The sequence below is a fragment of the Lissotriton vulgaris genome, chromosome 11 (genome assembly GCF_964263255.1).
Source record: "Lissotriton vulgaris chromosome 11, aLisVul1.2, whole genome shotgun sequence".
Lineage (NCBI taxonomy): Eukaryota > Metazoa > Chordata > Amphibia > Caudata > Salamandridae > Lissotriton > Lissotriton vulgaris.
In genome coordinates this window covers 645835901-645863262 of record NC_141699.1, presented here as the reverse complement: position 1 = coordinate 645863262, position 27362 = coordinate 645835901, and the positions used below count along the sequence as shown (strand labels likewise).

At 41.2% G+C, this 27362-nt stretch overlaps 1 protein-coding gene across 1 annotated transcript in view; it reads left to right on the top strand.

The window, feature by feature from the left end:
- EPHA4 (EPH receptor A4) overlaps nucleotides 1-25522 on the top strand; it is a 158319-nt gene extending 132797 nt beyond the window's left edge. The window contains exons 9-18 of the mRNA XM_086943736.1: nucleotides 972-1030; nucleotides 2322-2435; nucleotides 3130-3315; nucleotides 7042-7103; nucleotides 7522-7731; nucleotides 9887-10036; nucleotides 14098-14291; nucleotides 16442-16597; nucleotides 16842-17686; nucleotides 22679-25522. Of these exons, the coding sequence (XP_086799862.1) occupies nucleotides 972-1030; nucleotides 2322-2435; nucleotides 3130-3315; nucleotides 7042-7103; nucleotides 7522-7731; nucleotides 9887-10036; nucleotides 14098-14291; nucleotides 16442-16597; nucleotides 16842-16956 (1246 nt within the window). The 3' untranslated portion in view covers nucleotides 16957-17686; nucleotides 22679-25522. The remainder of the gene's footprint in view (nucleotides 1-971; nucleotides 1031-2321; nucleotides 2436-3129; nucleotides 3316-7041; nucleotides 7104-7521; nucleotides 7732-9886; nucleotides 10037-14097; nucleotides 14292-16441; nucleotides 16598-16841; nucleotides 17687-22678) is intronic.
- Nucleotides 25523-27362: the final 1840 nt, after the last annotated feature.

Sequence of the window (27362 nt, the reverse complement as noted above, 5' to 3'; positions counted from 1 at the left end):
TTCCGATGCTTAAGTAAAGGCTGAATTTCTACAAGGCCTTATATTCCCCCCCCCCCCCCCCCCCCACACTTATTTTTAGGTTTAATATATTGTGTATCTTTTCCCCCTACTGGGACTTGCAGAGCCCAACACTCTTAAAGCCCGTGTGTGAGCAGAGCTCGCATTCTTCATTCCTCCCTTTGTGTGTGCGTGTGCAAAGGGAGCAGCAGGTTCCGCGCGCACACACTGCGCCACAACAATGCGCGTGCATACCTCCCTTTGTGGCGGTGCCGGGGACGCCTCGAGGAGGATCTCGCGCCGGCCCGCATCTCCCAGCCTCACCTGGAGCTGTGAACGCATCACTGGCCCTCCCTCCACACCTCCCCGCCGCCCAACCTGCCACAAAGGTTTCCTTCTGAGGGCAGGTGAGCCTGCAGTGCCGCTCTGCTGGCCGGCGACAATGCCTACCCCCTGCCGTCTATGCCGAGAATAAAGGCCCTCTGAGCATCCTCTGCCCGGGACAATGCGCGCCCCAGTGCCCTCGCTGAGCGGAGGGAGGAGCAGGCAGCAGGAGACAAAGGGGCAATTACAGGCCAGCGCTTCACTGGGAAGGTGTCATTAAAGGCTAATGAGCAGAATGGGTATAAGGACAGTCATTAGTGGGTTACTTTCCGTAGACTGATTCTAAACTCATTTTGGGGTTAGTCACAGAAAGAAAACAATTGCATTACACAATCTGCCAATGTCTCAGCATGCTGTCTGTCTTGTATCTGTACTTCAGTGAATCACGCCTTGTCAGACTACTTTTGGCGATGGTTACGGTTTCTGCTGCCCGCCATCTTCTCTAGGCCTCTCGCTTGATAATATGACAAAGTCCCTCAAGAGAAACGGAACTTCGGAAATGTATAAGCAATTCAGCGCGGCCTGGTCTGACTCTCATGCGTATCATTCATTTAAAGGATTTTAAATCGATGTACCTTTGCTGTTCACAGGCGCAGCAAGTACAGCAAGGCGAAGCAGGAAGCGGATGAAGAGAAGCACATGAGTCAAGGTAGGCCCTTATCTCTGCCACCTGGGTTGTCTGATCAAAGCTGCTGTGAATGACTTGGAGAAACCCGCCCGTGCTGTGTTTTGGCATCATAGTCAGGGCCACTGGAATTATGCGGCAGGGCAGCATCAAAGTGTGCAGCAAGGTTGACTATATTATGCGGCAAGAAAAGGAAAATGATGCAGCATAATGTAGCATATTTTTTCATAGTATGAATTCATTATTTTATCATTTGTACTCATGGTAATACTGTATAGGCAAATATTTCACCTTATTAGTGTCAGTTTAACAACTAAATATCAAAATAAGTGAATGAAAGATGGCCAGTTAACATTTGGGAGCGGCCATTCACCGCAACTGAACATGTTGCCACATTTCTAGTATCTTTTGATCCGTATTAGCTAGAAACATTTTTTTGGGTGGGTGAAACTCTGCAGATTATGCAGCTGGTTGATAGGTTATGTTCCAAATGCAACAAATCCATAATTATGCGAAAAAAGCTGTGGCCGCAGACTCCCATAATTCCAGTGGCCCTGACCCTAGTCAATAGTGGTGGCTTCTTGCCCGTAAGTTCAGGGACTCTGTTTGTGAATGCCCCTGCACAGTTGATTTGGCTTTGTAAATTCTTGGCATTGTAGTAGGGTGGTTGATTTATGCTTGTGTTTTGCTGTGAGTAAAAGAGGTTCCACTCAGCGATTCAAGTGGGATCAAAAAGTGGGGGGTTTCTAAAAAGGGCTTCGCCTACGTAAGTAAAGGCGTAGGTTAAACATATAAGCTACATTTTTGTGATAGCTGTTGTGTGCCACCTGACCAGTATTTTGGTACAAGAGTAAGTAAAACATGGGAAATATAAACAGAAACTAAATAGCTGACCTGGATCACCTTTCCAAAAAAAATAAAAAAAATAAAAATCTCTATTTTGACTGATTACACATGGGATAACTGAAACACAGCCAGAGCTTCTCCCCAAACATAAGCAGTGCTGATAAGTGAGTGACTCAAGAGTTCTCATTCATGCTCCCCAGACTTCAGAACCCTTTTGCGGTACATTTACTGTTGGTGTTGAGGGCCTTGTAACATGAGTTTAATGCCTTCACAGAACATTAGGCTTTGTTTTCTCCCTGTTTCCTTGCACGCCTCCTCACTTCAGTCACCTTGATGTTTATGTACAACAGTGGAAGTGTAGTCCATGTGTCGCGTTAGCCCTGGACTCTTTTGAGTTTACAAAGTTTGAATCCAGCTGTTTTTCTTCTTTTTGAAATAATTGAATTGGAGAGCATGATTTTCTTTACAGGTGTTAAAACATACGTCGACCCATTTATGTATGAGGATCCCAACCAAGCAGTTCGGGAATTTGCCAAAGAAATTGATGCTTCTTGTATCAAGATTGAGAAAGTCATTGGTGTTGGTAAGTGATTGAGGCAGAATGATCACTAAGTTCTGCTGTATGATCTTGGGCATCATTTGCATGCTCAGCTAGCTCAGGCATTTCTTACCATACATTGAAACATTTTATTGGCATTTATTGTGCATTTCCCTGAATTGGCATCCATTTTTGCAAATAAAACACAGAACTGGATGTAACCATCAAGCACCCCTTGGGCCACTGCTTCACACCATATCCTCCCATAATGCCGCAGGCATCCCTATTCACCATCTTGTTTCCTCTTCTCTTTGTGGCCTTGGTCAGCATCCCCTTGCTCATCTAGAAAAGGCCTCCTGAGTTCCCACCCAGAAATATCATAGTGCCAAAATGGCAGACCCATCTTAACGTTGAAATTGACGAGCAAAGAGAGTTTAACCCTCCAGTTTTCCGTTTTACTGAAAATCCCTGTCATGGAATTGTAATGGAAGATAAGGCATGTGGCCAAACAGATTTCACCTCTCTTATGATCAGGAACTATATTGAGGCATGAAGCTAAGTGGAATCTTGTAACTAAGAAGCTTCTGAGAATCAAGACAACATTCTAATGCTTTCCTGCAGCGCGTGTTTTTTTCTGTAAATCGTGCATAGTAGGCGTGTCATAAATAATTTTTAAAACATTTGATGGAACCTGCAGAGTTCATGGTTGTGACCACATTGCACTACATCTGCTTTGCAGGGGAATTTGGTGAAGTCTGCAGCGGACGTTTGAAAGTGCCTGGCAAGCGAGAGATATGCGTTGCCATTAAAACGCTGAAAGCAGGATACACAGACAAGCAGAGAAGAGACTTTCTGAGTGAGGCCAGCATCATGGGCCAGTTCGATCATCCCAACATCATCCACCTAGAAGGCGTCGTCACCAAATGTAAGTCATAGTTGTTTGGTAGCGGAGCCTCCCTTATTTCAGCAACCCGGACTCTCGCTCCGCATGTTTTTATTGTGAAGTGACAGATGGCCTTGATGCACTGACAGCTAATAGAAGGAAATCAGTGCACTGCAGGTCATTAATCTTGTTGGCAGCTGTGAATGGGTTTATGGTTTCCACTGATACCCTATCTCCTGGCAGCTTGCTCAAGATTTTGTGTAAAAATGAATACTGACGGGTTATTCTGTGTATACCAGGCCATCTTGCAAGTGTGTGCTAGAGTGAGCCGATCGTCAGAGGGAGGCGACAGCAGATGGTCACAGATTTTTAAACACTTAGCTTGGAAGTCAATATCCCCTGCTTTAGGATGAGAACTGCAAAGGGTGACTTGTGCAAGTGATGCTTCAGCTCTTAGGATACAGCCGCCTCTTCTCCTGCGCAGTCTCCCGCATGCTGTTTTGGACGTCCCTTCGCTGCTGTTTGCAGAGTCCATTTTCAGTGACACACTAAATGATGTATGGGGCCAAAATGATGCTCCTAATCATGACGAACCGCCCTCCACTGTGAAGGTGACTGAGATGAAGCGAGGCGGTTCCAAATTTGAGTCTAGGTGGTGTCCTCCCGCAGAGCAACGCTGATGGTGCTTCTGTAAAAGACTCTGCCATGGCAGTGATCAAGCCTCCCCTAGATGTAGTAACCTGGACCATTTTCAAATATTTTCAAGGGATAATAAGTGGAATTTAGTGGGAATTAAAAAAAAATAACAACCGTTTAAGAGAAGGTCTTTATAGTACTTTTGTAGCAAAGATGACATTTTGCTGATCATGTATTCATAATTTAAAATTCGATAGTATTTCTGTTGTTGTCATATTTTAATATGCTGTTGAATGGCCTTTTGGTTTCCTCACTATTCTCAAACTATCATCTTTCCTTAAACCGAAGAGTGGCTGCTTCAGCATTCTTTATGAGACATGCCCCTATGTAAAATGAAACAAATCATGCTACAGCTCATTTTAAAACTGTGGCCATGTGGTGTTGTGTACATATTGCTGTATCTGGTTGAGGTGCATTTATATGCGTTTATTCTTTCTCAAAGAATTTTTTAGCTCAGTAATTTTTCTATTTGTTTTACAAACACTTAGCATGTGACACCTCTGAAAATAAACACATTTGAAAGAATAGTTACTTCACAAAAATAGGATTTGTACTAGCATATGAAATGAAGGCAAAAAAACAGAAAAGACAGATTGAGAAGCAGAGGAAAAGAACAAAATGCATAAAATGGGTTTCCCCTAAAAACGTTATGAAACAGCTGGGAAATTGCATTAGCTTCAGGAATTGAAAAAAAACAGGAACTGATAAATTTCTAAAGAAAACAATTAATAAAAAAAAATGTTGTACTGTTGCATGGTGATAGCATTTTCCTACTTTATGTCGAGCCCCTAAGATGCTCAAGAACTGCATCTGTAATGAATGGATGGGAGAACGGTGTTGGCAGAAGACATATCAGTCAGCGCTGTGTTTTGATGTCATTCTTAAGGCCTGGAGAGTGTGCACCACGCTTGGTGAAGCAGCATGAATGTGAAGTTTATACTTGTGGTTGGAAACAAAGGAGTTTGAGGATAGGGTCGCAAGCTGCATGTGCAAACCATCCCATGGTAGCAAGATGAGTTAATTTGAGTCAAAAACTTGGCAAAACCTGTTCTTCATTTCTCTTCTAAGTTCTCATAAGTTGATGATCCCTTTCCTCTTTGGGCATGTGTTTCGTTACTGAGAAGTAACTCTCACATAGGCAATTGTTTTTAATAAAAAAGCGGATTAACATGCATGGGACTGCTCTACTTTTGTTGTATAACCACAGCCTGGATTGCAAGAATTAAACCAACTTCTGATGAACACATTTCTAATATACAACTTCACCATCTTCCTAAAGCTAGAAAAGTTTGAAAAAATGCTGGTTAAAAATGTTGCTAAAGATAGGTTTCATAGGGAAAAAACTGCAAAGCCTACTAATTTAAGGGAGGTTTGCCCCAACAGAAAAATATTTGTAGAAGGAATATCCTACAAAAAAAAATCGTGGTCACAAGCACCTTATTTTATTTTTTTCATATCTGAATATTTTTGCCTAATTATCTTTTTTATTTTTGGCATCGGTGTCCCGTTTTCGTGTTTCTTGATGTTTCCTTAAATCAGGGTCACTCATTATGTTTATAATTGATCTGAAGCTCCTAAGTAAAGTCGAACATTTTGAAATAGTAGCCTTTGATCTCCTACCAGAATCCTAAAATAACACGTTAATTACTAGTTAGTGGTGCAGAGGCAGACTGGACTCAGGCCTTTTTTAGTAAATGTATTGGAGTCCTTCTTTCCACCCCTTTAATAAATACCTTTGTATCATTCTAGGCAAATTTGCCTCCTAGGGACGGTCAGGTGGCATATGAGTTTTGAGGGAAAACAAAGTCAAATTTTACATTTGAAAATACAACACTTATGTGCCTCCCCACGCCACTCCCCAACTCTCCTCCAATTTAAAAGTACAAAAATTGCAAATTGATTAAGTAAAATTAAAGAAAAATGTTTATGGAGCATCTTTAACGTACAGAATGTGAGGAGGAATTTCTTAAAATGCAATCTTGCATATGTGCCCTTGCTTTCAGTTTAGGTACCACCACCTTTAGTTAAAAAAACACTTTCTTGCTACAACAATCGTCTCCTGAATAAATATATTTTGAAATATTGACATGGGAGATTTCCAAAATGTGTTTTTTTCTTGTCTGCTGAGACACAGGTACTGGCCACTATTACTGAAAGATTGGACCCCCAGCTTTGTTTCAGAAAATAAAAATGCCCTAGATTTTTTTAATGATGTATTGTGGCAACGGGTTCAAAATAAATAGTGTAATGTACACACTGCTTGGCTTACTCTGGGATGAAGGAGTGATATTCCAAGGTATGGGGTACAGAACTCCACATTTTTGGGGGTGGGGAAATAAGGCATCAGCTTCGTTATATTTTAAGATCTTGAAGAAACATCATTTTTACTAACCACAATGTGAGTGAAAATCAGGTAGCGGATCTCACCAAGGGAAAGTAAATTACCTATTAGTGCTATGATTACTTTAACTATTAATTATTTCTCTGTAATGTTGCTGTTTGTTACTGTAATCCTAATAATCAGTTTGTGCTTAAATCTAATTTCCATATGGTAATGGTGCTAGTCTGCTGTACTGTTTGGAGAACTAAGGGATTGAACCAGGGTAGTTAGCTTTTTCGACTATCTTGTAATCTAAAAGTAATTAAGTTATCTGTTGTCTGCTCCCAACGGCTACACAATGCCCATCTCAGTTCTGTATCTAAAATACTTATATTTAATAGAATTTTCTTATGGTTAAAATGGCTGGTATCAAAAGACCCCACGTTACACGGGTCTCTCTTCTCTCGAAAGCATTTATCCATGTCTGCTTTCTCAGGAGACCCTCAACCATTTTTCAGATGACCTTGTAAACAAGTCAATCAAGAGGTTAATCTTCCAGATGGAATCTGAAGTTGTCCTTTAATATTTAATTTCCCGTTCCCTACAGCTGAGGCTCCACCATGGCGTGTTTAATTAAATGAGATGGTTCAAGACAGATGTCACTGCGATAAAATAATGTGCAATCTATTTTTTGACTCACTAATGGTGTCACACAGCTAGTAATTTTGCTTTTTTCTCCCTGAAAACTCCAGGTAAACCTGTAATGATCATAACTGAGTACATGGAGAATGGCTCCTTGGACGCGTTCCTCAGGGTAGGTGAACACTCAATAAATAATATGTGTATGGCAGAGCCCCGGCCCCCCGATTACTTGTTTTATTCCATGTCGTCCAAATATATAAAGTTTCTTATAAAGCACACGTGCATGACTTCAACTGTTACAAGAGGTATAATATAATGCAATTTCTGTGCGCTCAGGGACGTGTGATTTATGCAATCCATTCTGAGCACGTTGTAATGTCGCAGTCTTATTAAAATTGAATGAATCCCATATATCACAGGAAGCCACAGTTTGGTTCTGAGCACATACCGTAGCCATGAGTTATTGCTTCTGGTTGGAAAGGTTGGGGGAACGACCGCGAATTTCATTTAAAAAAAGCAATGGATGGTGAAGAGATTCAGGTGTGTTCAGAGCTAAATGCTGCTTTTCCTTCCCGTTCCCTTCTCTGCAGAAGAATGACGGCAGATTTACGGTAATCCAGCTGGTGGGAATGTTGCGAGGCATTGGCTCGGGAATGAAGTATTTGTCCGACATGAGCTACGTGCACCGTGATCTGGCAGCCCGCAACATTCTGGTCAACAGCAACCTGGTGTGCAAGGTGTCCGATTTTGGGATGTCCCGCGTGCTGGAAGACGACCCCGAAGCAGCATACACCACCAGGGTAGGTATAGAAATGGTGGGCTACTGAAAACCTTTGAAGCAAAATCATGCTCCTCTGTTGCAGATCGAACATCAGGGAATGCAAGATAATTATTAATATAGAACAAATGACCAAGCCACATGTGCTGTCCATTCACCACCCATTACGTCTTCATTGAAGTGCACTGCTTTTGAAACTTGGTCGCGTGTGCCAGTAAATGGGGATCGTTACTTGTCAGAAGGTCAAAAATTGTTTTGCTTTAATAATAAATTCAGACTTTTTTTTAAGTGTGAGGATGGTCTACATACTTAACCGTGGACCATGACAAGATAAGCAGCTAGAGATATCCCATTCAGAGGTGCCACTCTTATTTTAAAAGAGCATTATTTTTCTAGCTGTATCTCGTACCTTCTGCAGGTGCGTTCAGATGGCAAGAGGCCACGTTGAAGATAAAGGGGGCATCCAATAGGAGTCTGATAAGCGCTAGCCTCCCTCAGGGCATACTCCTGCCTCTGATGTCTTTCCGCCACGTTATACAAACACTGTCGTATTAGCAAAATACCCATCAATAAACCTTTGTAGAGTAGAAACACTGATAGAGGCACTCAAAGAATATTGGCCTCCATCATTTTTTTAGGTCATGAACAGTTCCTGTACCCCTTTGCACATTACCCCCACCAGCCTGCAAGTAAAAACAGCATTGCAATGATCTAATGATCTAATAGCATAAAGTTGAATGGGTGAATGGTAATTTAAAAAGAATTTTCAACTTCTGAAGAATACCTGTCAGTGTACATTAAAGGTAAAAAAAAAACACAGTGACGTAAGCCAAGCTTTATGTGGCCAAATAAAAAGTACGTCATTTGCCCGTAGATCATGAAGAACGTAAGATCTCCAATTTCCTTGTTATTAATTCGCTGGTGTTTGGAGATATATACATTCTTTGTGGTAATTTTTATGCAGTTTCAGCCGTTAACATTCATTTGCCTCACATGAGTAAACCCGCCACTCGCCGAAACTCAAGCCGCAGGCGCCCGCTGCTAATTCTGCTTTAATAAACTCTTAAAAGTTGCTCACTCTGTGCACAAAAGGAGTGGTGAGCAACAGGGCGTCAGAAGGGGATGGAATCCGCTTGAGTCACTCCTGCATTAGGAACACTCTCTCAATTCAAACATGAAATCCCTATCCCTTCTGGCCCCCACTGCCCTGCTCCCTGGGAAGGGCCAGCCCTGAAAAAAAAACCACATTATCCGTCGCCATAAATACCTGAATGCCCTTTGGCACAGCCGTACTGAAGGGATATCAGATTAGATAAACATCAAAGGAGCTGCTTGTAAGCTGGCAGCAAGCATGGGTGCTGCCCGCTCCAGCACAGGTTGTAGCTGCTAGGAGCCTGGGCCTCAGGGGCAGGCTATCAGCAGCCATCTTGTTCCAGCTGATCCTCTTTCCTCCCCAGTGCTGCAGACAGCCTGGAGGCTGAGTCACGTGCACACCTTTCCCCTGGTATTTATGACCTTAGGTGCACCTTTTCTTGATGTAGGAAGTATCATTGTAAGAGAAGAAAAGCAAGCACAAAGGGACAGCCATTACCTGTCAAAGTTGTTTCCAACTCCAATGTTTATGGCATTGCCTTCACGAAGCCGGATTGGCAGGCCCCAGCAGCAAAGCACCCCAATAATCAAGGTATTGCGTAGGAAGCATGAAGTTATGTTTTTTTTAGCACACACACAGCCTGTGGGCTCTCCCCATGCTTCTCGTCGAGAGAAGAGAAAATCCACTTTACAATTTACTGGTTCACTTCACTATGACTAAAGGAAGCAGATGGGTAACAGTACTCTGATCTGCACGTGAATTGGGCATGGCAGGTTTATGATACACTGTTACAAAACTCCTCCTACGGTGGGTTTATTTGTGAAATATTTTCGTAGCTGGCTTTCCAAGGGATAAAAGAAAAATGCCTAGTAAATGAGATGTTAGCGAGACAAGCAGGACATATCCAGATGTCTAAAATCTAAACAGCCATCTTGATTTTTCAACCGTGGAGGCATAAGCAGATGATTGCGTTTGAAGATTTGCAAGGCTAAATCTGAAACGGGTTTGTGAAATGAAATGTGTATCTGCCAAGATTGCGGTAACCCTCTGTTGTAATGCGTCAATTATTTGTTTCTTTTCCCAGGGCGGGAAGATTCCGATCAGGTGGACTGCGCCAGAAGCCATCGCCTACCGCAAATTCACGTCTGCCAGCGACGCCTGGAGCTATGGCATTGTGATGTGGGAAGTGATGTCATACGGCGAGAGGCCGTACTGGGACATGTCTAATCAGGATGTAAGTTTAAGCTACATTGCAAATTGTTTCTCCAGTTTTCAGTTAAATGTAAAGGTTTTCCTGTTCATCTGTGTTTCATATTCTGTCTCCTTTGCTCGGAAAACGCATTTTTTATATATGGTATTGTAAAACACTGAAAATGCTCTTTATAAGGGATTATACATTTGTTCTGGTAATGAAGGGAAGGCATCCATTATTTCCAAAACGTTTAACAAAGGTTGCACACCTTGAAAGGTGTTCTTTCTGTTTCAGAGGTTGGCTTCCTTCTGCCAGCTGTTGGTAAAAATGCTTTTGAGCGGCCTGTTCCTCTTAAAAAATTATTGCTAATTAATTATTTTTGTTTCTTTCATCTGTTTAAGAGGCTTACACTTATTATGCTTATATTGAGTCTGCAGAGAGTCAGCTCCATCATTAGGGTAGAACACAAGTCTCTTTTGAGAAGTGTGGCTCAATGATTAGAGCGGCAGACCCTGATGCAGAGGTCTAGCCCGGGACCAGGGTTCAATTCCCTGCCTCGGCGGGTCTTGGGCTCAAAATTTCCACGGACCTGACAATTCTCGTCTCAGTGCCAATTCCAATCATGGAGTCCCACTCTGCAACTCTGGGCAATAGCTTGCTTAATCTCCACAACGGCCCCCACAACGCTAAGGATGCCTGGCCTCCACCTTGGGGGTGCCCAGGAGTGGACGCCTCACAGGGAAAGCCAGGATGGGTTCCACAACGGCATTCGTACAAGCGCCTTGAGACCCTTGTGGGTGAGTAGTGCGCTATACAAGTATCAATTTACAATTTACATTTTGAGTCTGCAGAGAGTCAGCTCCATCATGAGGGTAGAACACAAGTCTCTTTTGCCTCTTTCTTCTCTACTTGCAGGCTAGGTGTTGTTGGAGCTCCTGTCCCTGTCTTGTTGGCTGACAGTCATTCCTTGTACGATATTTCAGATGCCTGTGATTGGCTTTGCCTCTACTATCATGGGCTCTGCAGGACCGGAGCTAGCGACTATCTGTTTCTTTTTCCTCCTAACTTGTTTTATTTATTTGCTTTTAACTATTCTTCTTCTTTATGCACCGAAACCCCAAAGCATACCGAGGTCTTTCTAAGATGGAATGTACCACTTTATAAAAAGCACAAATAAAATAATATTTATCAGGGCACTACCTTTTAGTTCCTCTTTACAATAAAAGAATTGTAACCTTATTATCCGGTATTCTCACGTAAGGGCATTTCAGGCAAAAGAACCCCTCTTCTGCTATGGGACCGCACATGCTGTGTATGTTTTTTTTCAGGAATGAGTCATTTACAGACGGGTTAATCCATCAAAAATGCATTGGCTATCCTCTCCCCCCTTACGTCTAGTGCACTATATCCTATGACACAGATAATATGGCGGGCAGGATATCTGTCACATTCGTGGGGGAATATCCAGACCGTCAAACTTTAAATGGTCTTTATCTGCCAGTGCTAGCACTCCACCTCAGTTTGCCACAAGAACCTACAATCTACCAATTGTCATAAATCTGAAGGAGTCTATAAAAAATCTTCTTAGGCACTCTTCAGCTCTCCCGCTTACTTTCCTGGTACTTCTCTTTGCTTTTCTGCCCTTCCTTGTAACCCCTGCAGAACATCTCACCTCCAAAGAGGGTAGCATTTCTCTGGCAGCTTTAACACCCTGTTACTACTGCTGGTAACCAAACTGAATATCCAATAAAGTTAATACCTGGTATGCTGTTCTAACTTTAACTAACAGGACTGTAACCTGGACGGGTAAGAAACTCTTTACCCACTGGAAATTTAATCCATTCTGCAAAAACCCTAAAATGATATAGTAATTTAAAAAAAACAATGGCTCAAGTCTCACTTACACTGTCTGCGGTTCCTCAAAGAATTTTATCATTGGGAGGGGAGAGCACTCATTTTTCTGTCTTCTCATTCACATTTTTTTTCTCTCATAGAGCAAAGTGCAAATGTGCGACACAAGGAGAATATGAAATTTGTGTTATGCTGCACTTGTTAAAACCTTTGCGGTGAAGACTGTCTCAAGATGAAATGGTTTAATGCTCGAACAACTGTAATTATGACTCAAGTCAATAGACAACTGTCCCTGGAGGACCCTTAGAGGAAGGATTCACTAAATGACCCCCTTTAAATTATTCATATCCCCTTTACTGTACCATCTGGGCTGCTTCATTCGACTCCACGAGGGAGTAAGCGCTCTCCCTGTCATTTCTGAAGAGCCTCTTACAGTCAGACGAATCAATTATGATGGAGGGCTAATAAGAGATAGAACAGAACATGCATTCAAGTTAAAGTGGCTCATTCCTGGATCATAATTCCCTTTGTTAAAAGATTCTGAAAAGACTTCGCTTTCCTTCCACGCGTATGTATCGCTGAAAAATAAATCTACTCCATGCTGAGATCTAAAGGAAAGACAGGTTCCTGAATTATAACAAATATCTCTTTAATATTTTACAGATTTTTCTGTGCTTTATGTGTATTGGAACTCATCCAAACATGTGTACATGTGGCAGTCATTTAATCCTTTTTTCCAGGCTTTACATTTAATTTCCTGCTGAGATAGAATGCCTCATTTGGCATCTTGCCTTCTTGTCCTCCTGTATCAACAGGAAGTCATCCAGGCTTGTACATCAGAGCCAGGTGCAACCAGAAGTATAGAGCACTTTCCCTAAGTGTGTTTTTTCAGAGGCCTCTCTCCCCTGAATTTAGGTAGAACAGAACATCAATTACTCAGTGGCAACCAGCAAGGGGTCTGCATAGGCGGAGCACTGCACAGTTTCATGTTAACTCTTTTCTTTGTGGCACTGTCGAAACGTCTGCCTAGTATCTCTTAAAGTAGACATCTACTACCTTGACAAGGCCTAAAGATTACAACAAACTCTTACAATATTTTTTGATGTCATATATTGCATACTTTTCTCTTGATTAGGAGACCTCTGTGATCATTGTGTTAATTCAGAAGCATTAGATTGCTTGGATAACAGCAGGGCCACTGGAATTATGTGATTGTGTGGCCGTGGCGATTTTTGCATATTTATAGATTTGCCTATTTGCCACACAATCCATCATCTGCTGCATAAAATGCAGATTTTAACAAAAGGTTTTTTATATTTCTAGCTCAAAAATTACAAAAAACTTAGCAACACACATTGCCTTAAATTCGAAGACCCTTTGCAAAGGTTGACCTTTCTGTAACTTATTGCTGTGTTTGGGGGTTAAATTGGTACTAGTGAGTTACAACCAATGCCCAGACAGTGTCACCAATTTAAAAAATGACAAAATAATGAATAAATACTATCCCAAAATGTGCCGCATAATTTGTCCCTCTCCTGCCGCATAATTCCAGTGGCCCTGAATAACAGTCCTCGTAGGCTGCAAGAGAGCACACTCGATTAAGTGCCTCCTACATAGATCGTTCTAAAATCTGCAGGTCAGAGGTTCATATTCATATAGGGCTTTAAATTTGATCCTTCTAAGTTCAATTAAATGAGTACTATGTGAAGCAGTAATAATAACGCACATTATCAATACTGTATGACAAAATATGATTTTTGGCGTTGTTTCCTAACACAGGGTTACTATCACCCGGTCTACTAAACTGGAGCGTATTTTTTTTTATAAAATATGCATTTTCCTAAGGGAAGAAATATGTTTGTATTTTGCGTTTGTAAGTGTAAGACCTTGGTATTGTATAACCTGCAGATTTTCTGGACTGCGTCTGCTTTTTAATTGACAGTTTAAAAATATGAGTGGCGGTGTAAGCAATACGTATTGCACTAGTTTACGTATGTAGGGTAGTGACCGCAATAGCAGCATTTGCAAGCAACCATGGAGTACACATTCCCCGATTGTGCAGAGTCTGTAGCAGTCTTCTCTTTCATGTTGCAATATGGTTCTTGCCTTTTATCCAAAATGCAAATATTCATGTTTTTTACCTTCATCCGCACATTGTAAAAGCTTTCTTCTGACAATGTTGAAGATTATTTTGAGTCCCTCATTCAGTGTACGAGAAATTGTTAACCTCCTGTGTTTGTTCCCCTTTCTAGGTAATTAAAGCCATTGAAGAAGGCTACCGGTTACCCCCTCCTATGGACTGTCCCATTTCCCTCCATCAGCTTATGCTGGACTGTTGGCAGAAGGAGCGCAGCGACAGGCCGAAATTCGGACAGATTGTCAACATGCTGGACAAGCTCATCCGCAACCCCAACAGTTTGAAGAGGACAGGTCTCGAGGGCCCCAGGTGAGTTGATCGCCGCTCGCATTGATGTTGGAGAGGAGGATTCTGGAGGCAACATCCATGCCGCAGTCCCATCGCCTCGTCTCGACACATATTGCAGCATGCGTCACAGCGCTGGCGAGACCGAACAGATTCTCTTCGCAGCACATGTTGTGCTTTCATCCCATGAGGGTGACTCATCTGAAAACCCAGTTGGAGTGAGAAGTTTGCAATTTTCAGGAAACAGCTTTCATAAATTATTTCTGATGCTCCTGTGTCATTTATGGCACTTTGAATCTCTCTTGTTACTATATATTGAACATGATAAAATTACCCGAGGGTGCAAATGTATTTTATTGACAGTAAGCTGTGATTCTACGCTTGATGCAGGCCACTAAATGCTAATTTGTTGTAGCTGTAATACAGATTCCACCCTGAAAGGCGAATCTCATTTTTGACTAATTCTCCTGCCAATAATGCCAATACGAGGTATTCCTCAGTATCCCGTTAAATAAGGGTATGTGTGCATGTTTTCCAGTGCATATACATATTTGTGTCCAGGTTTTAAGATATAGAGTCTTCTTCAGAGATGGGCTGGTGCGGATAATTATTAAGAGTTTTTTAATGTTAGGACTGTGCTAAATACAGCGGATGGGACATCTACCTCTTTTTGCCAGGTGTCTCCTTGTGTTGAACTGGACCATTTGGTGACAGGGCAAAGCAGGACACTCACAAACATTATCTGCAAGTTTTCAGGCTAAGGCTGAAAAAATATAATTGTAGTGATGACTTGAGCATAACCAAACCCTGATTTTGCGAAGGCGCGACACAATTCTCCTTCCCCTTACACACACAGACTCAGAACAGTTATTAAACAGACAGCTGACGCCGTTGCTGGGGACAGGCCAACATCTCTGTGCATGCTGTGATTCTTTTCAGCTAGCATATCCCTCAGTGACTATTGCTCACTGCTTACATTCTATAGACAGGTTATGAGCCCTCTGAGGCACATCTAATCACGTTTCTCCAGATTGCTCTTAATTGCAGTTGCGGTCTGGCGGGTGTTTCCATCCGCGTGGGTTCAATTCTCTCAGAAGCGGAAAGTCAGAGAGCTCACTGTTTAATACTTTCCAGTCGAAACCCCTTTGGGCTTCACTCGCACAAATTCGTTTTTATCCCCGCGAGATACTGTTGTGAAATCTCATGGCATAAAGAATGTGCTGGGGTACATGACTAGTGGAAGACCATAGATCGGGGTTCAGCTAAAATTATTAGTAAAGCCAGCAACAGCGGCAAGGCTGCTCGCTTGGATTCCTCACTCTGATCATAAAAAGGTGCAAAATGTGACCCCCTGCCTTGTGGCACAATTGGATTTTGTTTATTTATGTGCCGGATTTTATCCACTTGATGAAGTAGAGTCAAGGTAGATTCTGAGCACTTAAATCAATATTTTTTAAAACAAAATCAGCAGGTCTCAAGTGGTGTCCTGAACTTCTGGTATCTGTTGGAAAACTAATGCTTAGCCAAGAGCAGGTCACCAAAGAGCAATCTTTACACCCTGCAAAGCTACAACCCACCTACAGGGAGCACTAGGCAGTTTGTGAGAGCGAGGGGAATATTACAGAATAATTTCACAGTCTGCGTCAAGGTATCAAATTAAAAGACTCATTGCTGAACCATGGTCTTTAAAAATACCTCCAGCTGACAGCTAGCAAACCGGAAGAATAAGTGCAGGGTAGTGTATTCTTATGTCGCTGACCTTACAGTGGTGAAAGAAGCGTAGTCAAGAGCTAATTTTGGGGTCTTTGTTACTCTAAAGCAAGCTGGATTGATAATACCACCTTCCAACTGAGGTAAAGCAAGTATGACAATAAAAATGTTAGACAATGGGAACAAGATGGTCTAAAATCATTCACTGATATGACATTGTTTACTGATCTCATGATCAGATCCATAAACTGTGCTATTTTTGAGTTGAGAAATGTTATAAAAATGTGTTTCCCACTTGTTTATGAGTTTTAATGCATGCTGTATTTTAATTTCATCGCAAACCCCTAAAGTTGGCTTCATATGGCAGTTTGGTTTTCATGCTATGCATGCATGTGTTTTTCTTGGCTCTTCTCCCATTTTTTAAATACGAGACTCATGTTTGTCTTTAAATGTTTTTCAAATAGACCAAACACTGCCTTACTGGACCCTGGCTCCCCAGACTTCTCTCCTGTGGTAACGGTTGTGGATTGGTTACAAGCTATCAAGATGGAACGGTACAGGGATAACTTCACTGCTGCTGGTTTCACTTCTCTGGAAGCAGTGGTACATATGAACCAGGAGTAAGTCCTTGGCTATTTCACATAAACATTAGTAAATCACTTTGGAGTTAGTTGTTTTCATTTGCTTTAGACAAAGTGCATGCTTCTCATTCTGATTTAAGGAGTAATTTTTATTTCTCCTACAGCATTACATTTTTCCTCTAATGTACTTTGTATATGGTGCATCATGCTTTATTAATGCTTTACTTCATCCACCTCTGAAACGTGAGTTCTCATTCTTTCTTTTACTTCCCATTTGACGTAGTGATCTATCGCGAATTGGTATCGCTTCTGCTGCACATCAGAACAAGATCTTGAACAGCGTCCAAGGCATGCGGACCCAAATGCAACAGATGCAGGGCAGGATGGTCCCCGTCTGAGCCAGTGTTAAATAAACTCAAGACTCTCGAACTTAGTTTACCTCATCCATGCACTTTAATTGAAGAACTGCACTTTTTTACATCATCCTCGCCTTGTTGGAATGAAGACCTGCAGCATCGCTCATTGTACAGATTGCTAGACTGCTGGCAGAGGGGATCGAAATGACCAACAACATTTTCAGCCATACTTGGAGCACGATGTTTTGTTATAAAGTTCTTCCCAGTCGTTCAGCTCTGCCAAACCCAACTGTGTCAATAAACACATAATGCCACAATAATATGCGCTGCCAGATGCTGTGCTTTCAAATGCATTCTTCTGTTACGATCCCGCCTCCCTGGATTACAAGCATAATATTTTTTTTTACTGGGGTACATGTCCAGGGATGCCTCATTGGAATAAAAAATCGGGGTAGGATAAATTATGGAGACTTGGGCGCTGCTCAAAAAGTAATGCTGGCATAACCGCGAGGAAATCTCATGGACAACTTACTCTGTTTATCAGTGACTCCCAATCAGTGACTTCTTTTTGGGTTGCTCTGTAAGGCAGTGAACGGAAAGATCACTGGGGCTTTTTCCACTGACCATGGATGCATCTTTCCAAGACTCACTGTAGACAATGTCCACCCATTGGAGAAAGTGGACTGTGAAAATTCAATTGTCAACTGCACAACTGCCAGGAACCTCTGTTTTTCCATTCGAAGAAGTTTCGCTGGTTGGGAAATCCAGAAGGGTAAGTGGGAGTGAACAGTCTTTCAGTAATTTGTAACACATGTATCTGTAATGTTTTTACTTACTTATAAGTCTGGCACAAAATGTGCTGTCTTAATTCAGGTGTTGGTGCATCTGTTAAAAGTTCTATTCAGGGCAACAAAAAGTGTTGAGAAAAGTTAGAGTGAGTGTGGAGGGTGAAAAATGTATTTCCTTGACCCTCTTTGTTATTTCGGGGATTTCACCATTGCTTTTTGGCATGGAGCATGGGGTGTCTGGCCAAGACAGTTGATGATCTTGAATTAGAAGCGTCCAAATATTGCTGACACTTAGACATATTGTGATGGGGCGCTGTGATGCAGGAGTTGCTTACTCACCGCTTCTGGCAGCCACTTAAAGGAATCACTGCTGGAGCCTGATCTGGAGAAACTGGAGTCTGTTCTTACTGCTTAAGAACCCAGATCTGCTTGCATGGTGTACTTGTGAGCTGCTGGCGTAGCGCGTTTGTGAGCTGCTGGCTTAGTGTGCTTCCGAGCTGATGGCTTAGTGTGCTTCCGAGCTGCTGGCTTAGAGTGCATGTCATGTCAAGAAAACAGTTATCTGGCTTCATTATGCTAGCAGATTCTGACTTGAGCGTTTTTTATGATTTGTTTGGAAAAGCAAAAAGACCATATAAAATCCAATTTTTTAATTGCAAAAAAATTACCAGTATACACGTTTTTGTATTTTTGTCTTTAGATATTTTGGAGGATGTTTTTCCTTGAGGCCTTTTTAGCTCAGCTGTAGAAAATAAGCAGACCTCATATAATGGGAGCTGGTGAAAATTCGTTGAGTTAATCACTAAGTTCTGGGGCTTTCACAAAATAATAATTCCTGAAAGGTAGTCCCAGGTCGATTCAGTTTTAAAAAGCTTGAGGGTTTCAGATAGGCAATTATTTTACCCTTTTCCCATCTAAAAAACATGCTGTCTGAATGGATAATTTGCATTGTCGCAAGTATAAACAAATTACAGATGCATTTGCTCACTAGTGCAAAGTATCAGATTCAGTTAAGCCTCACACACCACCCAAAGTTCCTTTCCTCGTTAAGCTCCCCTGCAACGAACTGGTTTCTCATATGAAACATATGTGGAGGTATATTTAGGAAGCTTCATCAGTTCGAGATATATTTACATTCTACTGGCATATTCTGCATTTTTCATTGCTTCATGTAAGGCTACCGAGCACTGTTTCACAGCCTCAGCCATTCCCCAGGTGTTTTTTTCTTCATCAGTAATATCTCCAAATCGATTGCTGAGATGCATCTGTAGAAAAAAGTCTTAAAGAGGAACCTGTGGGATTTTGCTTTGCAGGCATCTTCCTTCATCTCGAAAAGGATTTCGTGAGGGACCTCTGGGTAGCAGGTGGCATTCTCGGTTCTATCTTCTAACTGTGCCACATTGGTGGATCCACGTTGTCAGGTGGCCTTTTCACTTCAACGATAATAGTACCTGGTTGGTGCTTGTGTGCAGCCAGATCTGTGTTCAAGAGAATGCTCTGCGAGTCCTTGTGACATGCATCTTCTCTGAGAGATTCAAGAGGCACAAGGGCAAAGAAATGTAAGTAGAGGACAGACTGCAAGAATTAAACATGCTCTGTGCTATCTACGTGCTTTTGAAAGACAGCTCTAAGAATTTCCAAGGAGATAGATTTGAGCATTTAATTCAGATTCAGGAAAGGAACCTCTCACCAGACTCGTAGCATTATTCTCTATGGAACTAACCCTTTGATGAGGGCTCACATTGATCTTTTGAGAGTTCTTGGTTGTGTTCACATGAGTAAGGGGTCATGCGTTGTTTGACAAATAAAAATAACATTTCCCTGTGCTGTAGGTTTAACAATTGCCTACATGTTTAGCAATGTCGAATTGGACAGCCGATAAATTGTTGAGCCCTGATTGTGAGTATAAGTGCTATTTATCGCACCTTATAAATACATAAAAAGCACCCGTTACGAGTTTCTGTTGAATAGCATGCGGATTTTGGTGTTTAGTGCACTAAAAACACATGATACGGTAAATACCGTATGCTTTTCTCCTGGTAAATGTCTGCAAGTTTCACCTGCCGAAATGTAATGAAGGTTGAGGTATTTAATGCATCAGATTGCTATCGGATGCTTAAATACAATCAAACTTGCAGTTCTGACCCCTGAGCAAACAGAAGTTTAAAGAGGGGTCGGTAGAGAACTGCCCACTTCTAATTAGGCCGTAAGTCTTTTGCCGTTTACCTGCTCAGTCTAGAAGGGCACGTCTTACTACTGACACTGCAGTAAATCGAAATCCCTTCCTTCAAAAAGAAGCCAACATTAAATGTCAGTCAAATTAGTACAATTCTATCCTCGATCAACAACAAACGTTGGTGCAGAGCATAAAAAAGAATAAATAATTGCTATTAATAAAATATTAAAAATCCTCATGAATGACAGAATGACGATAATGAAATCACTATGTAAAGTCGAAATCCCCCCCCCCCCCCCCCCCCCCCCCCCACACGCCCGCTTGTGCTCGCCTAACCTGCCAGGCAGCCACCCATCTTTCAATTCTTTTTTCTACCCTCAAATAAAATGTTTTTTATTTATCTTCTGTCGGGAGATATAATGTATTTTGAGACACATTATAGGCATTTCCATTTAGTTGAAACTGCTTTATAGGCCAATTTTCAACCTAATTGAATACTTAGCCCCACCTCCCCCTCTTCACCACTGATTTCTGTTGCACAAATAACATGGACCCAATTAAGTCAATATTATTTTTCTCAGTTGTTTTGCTGATGGAGTTTTAGTTCCGAGCTTCGGTCACATAAGTTTGTGCTTCAATGATTAGCTAAGTGTTTGTAGTCAGTTGATGAGTTCAAAAGAAACTATGTGTGGTTAATCAGTGATCAGAGGCCCTGTTTAATAATTATTTTACATATTCTTAGTTCCTAATAAATAAATAAAAAATATTGCGTGCGGTTGCGGATTAGGACATCATATTTATCTTCATCTTATTGAATGACTTTGCCATCAGTTTGTTGTCGAATGTTCAGAAAGTAATTGCCTCGTTGGCTAAATAGAGATATAATGCATTCTTTCCTTTGAGCCCACATAATATAAATTCAGTAATCAAGTGGAGATGTTTGTCCTGTGTAAACAGACCCAGAAAAGGACAATGTGTGTTACTCGCTGGGTTTTGAAAGACTGCACTGTTTACTTGTCCCTTCTCTATTAAACTTGTATGGCTCACTCGTGAATGATCAGACATATTTCTAGTACCTCATTCATAGTTACTTACGGACTGTAGACTGGCAGTCAGATCACATTACACTCAGTTTTACCAGTTATATGAACATGTATTCTAGGTACTCTCTTTTCAATTCAGTATATGCTTATTCTCAAAGCAAGATCCCAGAGCAAACGTTACCTTCGAGTCATTCCAATGTAATGTTCGCCTTATTCATGCCCTGTGCTTAAATGACGCCCACAGGAGCAGATGCTGAAATGATGCCTTCAAGACGGTTTGCTTATTTTATGCCCTGTGTTTAATGATGTTTTCAAGAGTGGCTGCCGAAAATATGCCTTCACTTGTGGATGCTGAAATGATGGCTTCAAGAGTGTACGCCGAAGTGATGTGTTTACATGTGTTTGCTTAAATTATTGAATGTTGAAATGAGGTCCTCGAGAATGTATGCCATCCAGCCGTGGCCCGTGCAGGTAAGAGTGGTGGGGAATTTGACGGACGATGATGAGGAAAAAATTAATTAAAATTGTTTTAATTTTACATCGTCCGCCGAAATATCTCCCCCCACCCAACACGGCCCCACCGCTCTTACCTGCACGGGCCACGGCTGGTGTCATCAGGATTGCTTGAAGGTCTAATGCCAGGAGGGTGTCTGCAGGAATTATACCACTAATGGTATCTGCGGAACTGATGACATCTCTAACTGCGTCACACACCTCACTACCCACACTCGCAGTAAGCTCTCCCCATCCCTACCTTTTCTTCTGCACATGAAAACCCCCTTGGTGTAACCCAACTCCTCACCCTCTTCTTCTGCACTGTAGGCACCCATCATATATAACAGACCATAGAAGTCACATACATTAAATGAACACAAACAGTGGTCAGGAAGGACTGATGCCATTAGGTGGGCTGACGGGAATAATATCACCTAGAGTACCTACAGGTAGGACTTTACAAAGCATTGATTCAAGAACAATGGTACCAAGAACACGTGAAGGACTAATGCCACCAAGTGTGAGGCAAGAACGCAGCCACCAAAAGCGTCTTCAAGAATAATTACATCCAGCTGCCTGGCGGGATTATGTCTAAGTTGTCTGTGCAGTTCCATATCCGGAGCCATTAGATGTGTCTTCAAAATTTACAGTCAACATTCAGAAGTTTGCCTAGAACAGCCTCTCGACTCATTTCTTCAAGCTTCCTTCTCATCCCGTTGCTTGTAATGTTGGACCTTTAGTCTCCTTGCTGCTCCATACCAACTTTTATGGTTGTGCATTGTCGTCATTTCCATCAACAACATGTCATTAAGGCCACTTTCTATTTTCCACCCATTTAACTAATTCCTTAATGTGAAACAAGGCCCTCACACCTAACATCCCATTAGACTTTCTTTCCACAATAATGGGTACCTTTTCTAATTTCCCGCCGAATGTGTTAGGGATATTTACGAATAGAATGAGTAGTAACTTGAGGAGTTGAAGCATACACCACATTCCGCCTGCAATCACGAATATACTTAACTACAATTGGTCTAGGTGGCACTATTTTCTTTCAGCATAAACAACCTTACCTGAAAAGACACTAGATGTATGTTTATGCTTAAAACTGTATTTTCTTTATTTGTTTGTTCTTTAGCACTGTATATCATATGACCACATTGTAAAGAAGCTCAACTGTGCTGAATACAAAATTTGAATGCATTGTTCCGCTATTACCAAGACTTCATCGCACCTAATATTCTGCTCTGCTTTTCTTGTAGATTCAAAGTCTTCTTTTTCCTCACCTACTTCTCACCTCCTCACAAGGGATTTTGTTAAAATCCGGAAGACATAGCAGGAGCCGGACTTGAAGTTGGATAAGGCTAACTCTTTATCAAGACAGTTGGCAGAGACATTTACATGCATTGGGCAACTGAAGGACCCCAAACTGCGCCTCTTGTGCTACATGGAATGAAGACTCAACATGAAGGCATCTAGTTCTCAAATTGTTGTTTGAGGAATGTTCTGTATCAAAACAGTTCGCCCTACTTTATATGATTTTCTTTTTTTTCTGGTTCTCTATGATTTTTCTTGATGAACATTGCATTTCTATTGCTGTGTGCCACTGCTTCATCTGTATATTAACTTTGAGAAACGGAGCATTGTTCTCGTGCCCGTCTACACCAGATCCAGGCCCTCAGTGCAGATTCTTATGCATGTCGGCTACCCGCAGGAGCTCGTGCCCGTCAGTTTCTACACAAAATGTGCCATTGTTGTGCCGAGAATATAATCGCAGAGGTGTGTTTTCTCAGATAACCTAAGTCGTGCTTTGGGTGTACATTTGAGTTCCCATCAGTCATCTTCGGACAACAATTTTATGGGCTCGCGACTAATATGCTGTAAAGTTCCAAGATAAAATGGAAAGTGTTGTCAGCCTGTATGTGATCCCTAAAACATAGAAAATGTTTAAAAAAAATAGAAATGATCTCACTTCTGAAACGTTATAGTTTTATTTTTAAACTGCCAACATACCTTAAAGTGATGGAGTTTTCTGCTGCTGAGTAAATCAACATTTCCCTTAAAGCTGTGGCATTGTAGTTGATGATATCTGTAAGGAATGCTACAATTCCTTTTGCTATCGCGCCTGCGCAGAACCAGGAAAACTATGACCCCTCGAATGAAAGGCAACTACTTCTATTTCTTCTGCTGCCATTTTCAGCAGTAGTTAAAGTGGCCTTTCTGTAGACCAAGACATTAAAATACTTGCGAATGTGAACAGTATATGCATTTCTTATTAAATCACAGCAGCTCAGTGGTTGAAATGCCAACCTGAGGAAATGTGTGTCCTGTAACAATTAACCAGGCATGGTTCTAACCTAAAGATATTGGCGCAAACCATGCGTTGCATTAAATTCTATCAATAAGAGGATAAACATAATTGTGTTTACACATAACTATATGGCTAACTATTCTAAGTGTACCTTGGCTGTCCCTTCTGTAGGCCGGACACCACTTCTCAGTTTATTGTAAGTTTACGATTGAGAAAATTTAAATAATTGTAGAGCTTATCCCTAAACAAGCTTCTTTGGGGGGGGCTACGTGGACTTTTTGTGCTGTAACCCTAAATATAATTTCTGGTAATGATGGGTGGGGTTGGTGGAAATTGCAGTGCTGTCGTACATACATGCAGAAACGGAAGAGAGACTCCAATTGCGTCATTTGAAAGTAAGCCGACGTTTCAGCAGAGGTATGTGTAAGAGTTTGTACACATTGCCTTTTTTCTGAAAACAAAATAGAAAGGAAAACGGTTCCCAACTAATGATGCATTCCTGCACTCTAGGCTGTGTCAGGGCCATGATGCAAATGGAGAAAGTGGGCGTATTTATTCACCTCTGTTAGGTGAGGTTAGGCGACGGGTACTAATAGCTTTAATCCCTGCATGCTGTCTGATTTCAACAGTTGTTAATTGCCTTTAATTGTGGAACAAGCTGAGGGCATTATCTGGCCCACAAATTGCACTAGTGCTGGTATTTTGAAGTGTTAACCCTGTGTGTGTCAAAGGATACAGTTCTACTCCCTGCATTTGAGGAGAGCATTGGCGCAGCGTACTCCAACACTGTATTTATTGATCTCTTGAGGGGTGGGGTCAAAATTGTTTCGTTATCGCTCTTCTTTACAAAATGGATGGTTACAGAGTGTTGCCCTGCCATGACGTGGAGTTAAATATAGATAACACTTACCAGATTGTGTCCAAGTTTCACATCCGTGCTGGCAGCCTGTATGTTTTAATTCTATTGTACACTTAATTCTTCCTTGTTTACCTGAATCTCAACTCCATTCTCAATGCCCTGGATATATTTGCTATTTGAGAAATAAAAGAAAGATGAATGTACTAGTTCCGAAAACACCTAAAGAAAGGACACAACACACCAACAGATAATAAAATGAGTGTATAGCAATAGCTGGAACTCAAATTTCGATTCAAAAACAGTTTACCACAGTGTTTGCTTCCATAGTCTCCTAGTTACGGAAGATACCATTGATGAAACTTCTCTCGCTCAATGCCTTCTTTGCATTCACAAATATTTTTTATTACACAAGTGTTTTAATTTTATTTTTTGCTGTGTTCTGTATGCGATGTGTATATGTATTGAAAGCAAATTTACATATGTATACATGTAAAAAGGAAAAGGTTAGGTCTTACCAGTTTTCTAAAATGAACAGGACTTTCCCTTACATAATAATTTCATAGCCAGGAAACAACCACCCGAGCGCTAACAAATAAAAGAGTGCATTTATTTTTTGTATCACTGCAAGTATGTTGGAATATGCAAGGTCTGTGGATAAAATTAGAATGTATGAAGCTTATTATAATTTAGTTCATACTGGAAAAAAATCTAACAGAGCATTTCTTCGCTCATGTGTGGACTCCTCTGTGAGTTAGGCATATAGATTTTCTATTTTGTTTTAATTTGTAATTTTCTCCTCCTTGAATTTTAGGTACACATAACTTATGTCATTTATTTATGGTCTTTTATACCTAGTTTGTAAAATTGTAAAATAGAAAACTAAATGCAAGCATTTGCATTTAAAAAATAATAAAGTAGTTGCTGTAAAAATAAGAATCTGGTTATTTGCTTGTTTAATTTCTTTGCATCTGTGGGGCATCAACTAAAACTGGTTGATTACTGCAATTTAAAAAAAATCATGCTTACATTTGCTCACATGCTGATATACTGCCTTGTGGTTGCCAGCGCTCTTCGCTATAATTTCTTTGACACAATTCATTGCAAGAACTTTCTCGCCTCACTGAAGTGCTGCACCACGCTTGCTCGAGTATTATCTGAACATATCTCTGGCCCTCATCCACTCACCCCACCTACACTTACCACCCACCAGTGCTTTCCTGCATTTAAATGGTACCAAATTCCCACATGACTTTTCTTGCTTTCAATGTCAATGGGCCGGATTCACAGAACTAACTTAAGACAAAATCCTAAACTTACTACCATTTTGGTAATCACAGAAGACACTTACTCATGTTGGTATTCACAGAAGGCACTTACTCATTTAAGTATTCAAAGAAGGCACTTACTCATTAATGAGTAAATGCCTTCTATGAATACCAAAATGAGTAACTTACTCATTTTGAGTAACTTACTCATTTTGGTATTCACAGAAGGCGCTTACTCATTGATGTGAATATCAAAATGAGTAAGTGCCTTCTGTGAATACCAAAGGTCTTAAAATTAAGATTTTTCTCAGTTTAGTAGTAGTAAAGTTAGGACTCCTACCTTTACTACTCCAAAACTGAGAAAAATCCTAACTTTAAGACTTTCGGTATTCACAGAAGGCATTTAGGAGTCCTAAAGTTAGGACTCCTAACGTCTGTGAATACCGAAATGAGTAAGTTCCTTCTGTGAATACCAAAATGAGTAAGTGCCTTCTGTGAATACCAAAATGGTAGTACGTTTAGGATTTTGTCTGTTAGTTCTGGGAATCGGGCCCCATGGATTTCAGCACTCCTTCACTCCTTCTCTCTAATTGTGCGCCTTTCCATATGTTTTGTTACTGCCACTGCATCACAGTGTGCTTGAACTCTCTTGAGTTCAAACACATCCCCTAGCTTCTTACCTACAGATAGGACCTAACTATGCGGAAGGGTTGAATGAATTATGTGGCAAATTAAGCAGCGTGAGGTGGCACACTTTTGAGATAGTATTACTTTCCTATTTTGTCATTTTTACACACATTAACACAGTTTAGTCAAATGGTTCACTTCACAGATAGCTGAATCACTGACAAATCACAGAAAGATACAGGTGATCAACCTTAGACAGACTTCGAGGAGTACGCTTTTTTTCATGGGTAATCGATCTAGTTCTAAAATCTTTCTTTGCGAGATTTTCAATTTCATCTAATTACACAAAGGTGTTTATTTAAATATGCCCGGATTGCCACTGACAACTCATATTACCTGACAGCCTCATTTGGCATTCTATGTGTGCCTAAGGATCCTCAGTCTCACAACTGTTACGCTTTTTCTTTATTGAGCCTAATCTATCGAATATAAGCGTTAAACCCAGCGCATTGGACAAGGAAGGAAACAAAAGAGTACCTCAACACATCAAGAAAAGAAACACGCATTTACAATGCAATGGTCTCGGCATTATTAAAGTTAGAGCTATTGGCATTGCTCATGACAATGTTTTGTTTTATGTTTTTTTTTTAAACATAAATAAATGGCATTGTCATTTACAATGCCAATAGCAGGGCAGGAGAGCAAGCACAAGCAACGAGGGGGCAGGACAGCAAGCACAAGCAACGAGGGGGCAGGACAGCAAGCACAAGCAACGAGGGGGGGGGCAGGAGAGCAAGCACAAGCAACGATGTGGGGGCAGGACAGCAAGCACAAGCAACAAGAGGGGGGCAGGACAGCAAGCACGAGCAACGGGGGGCAGGATA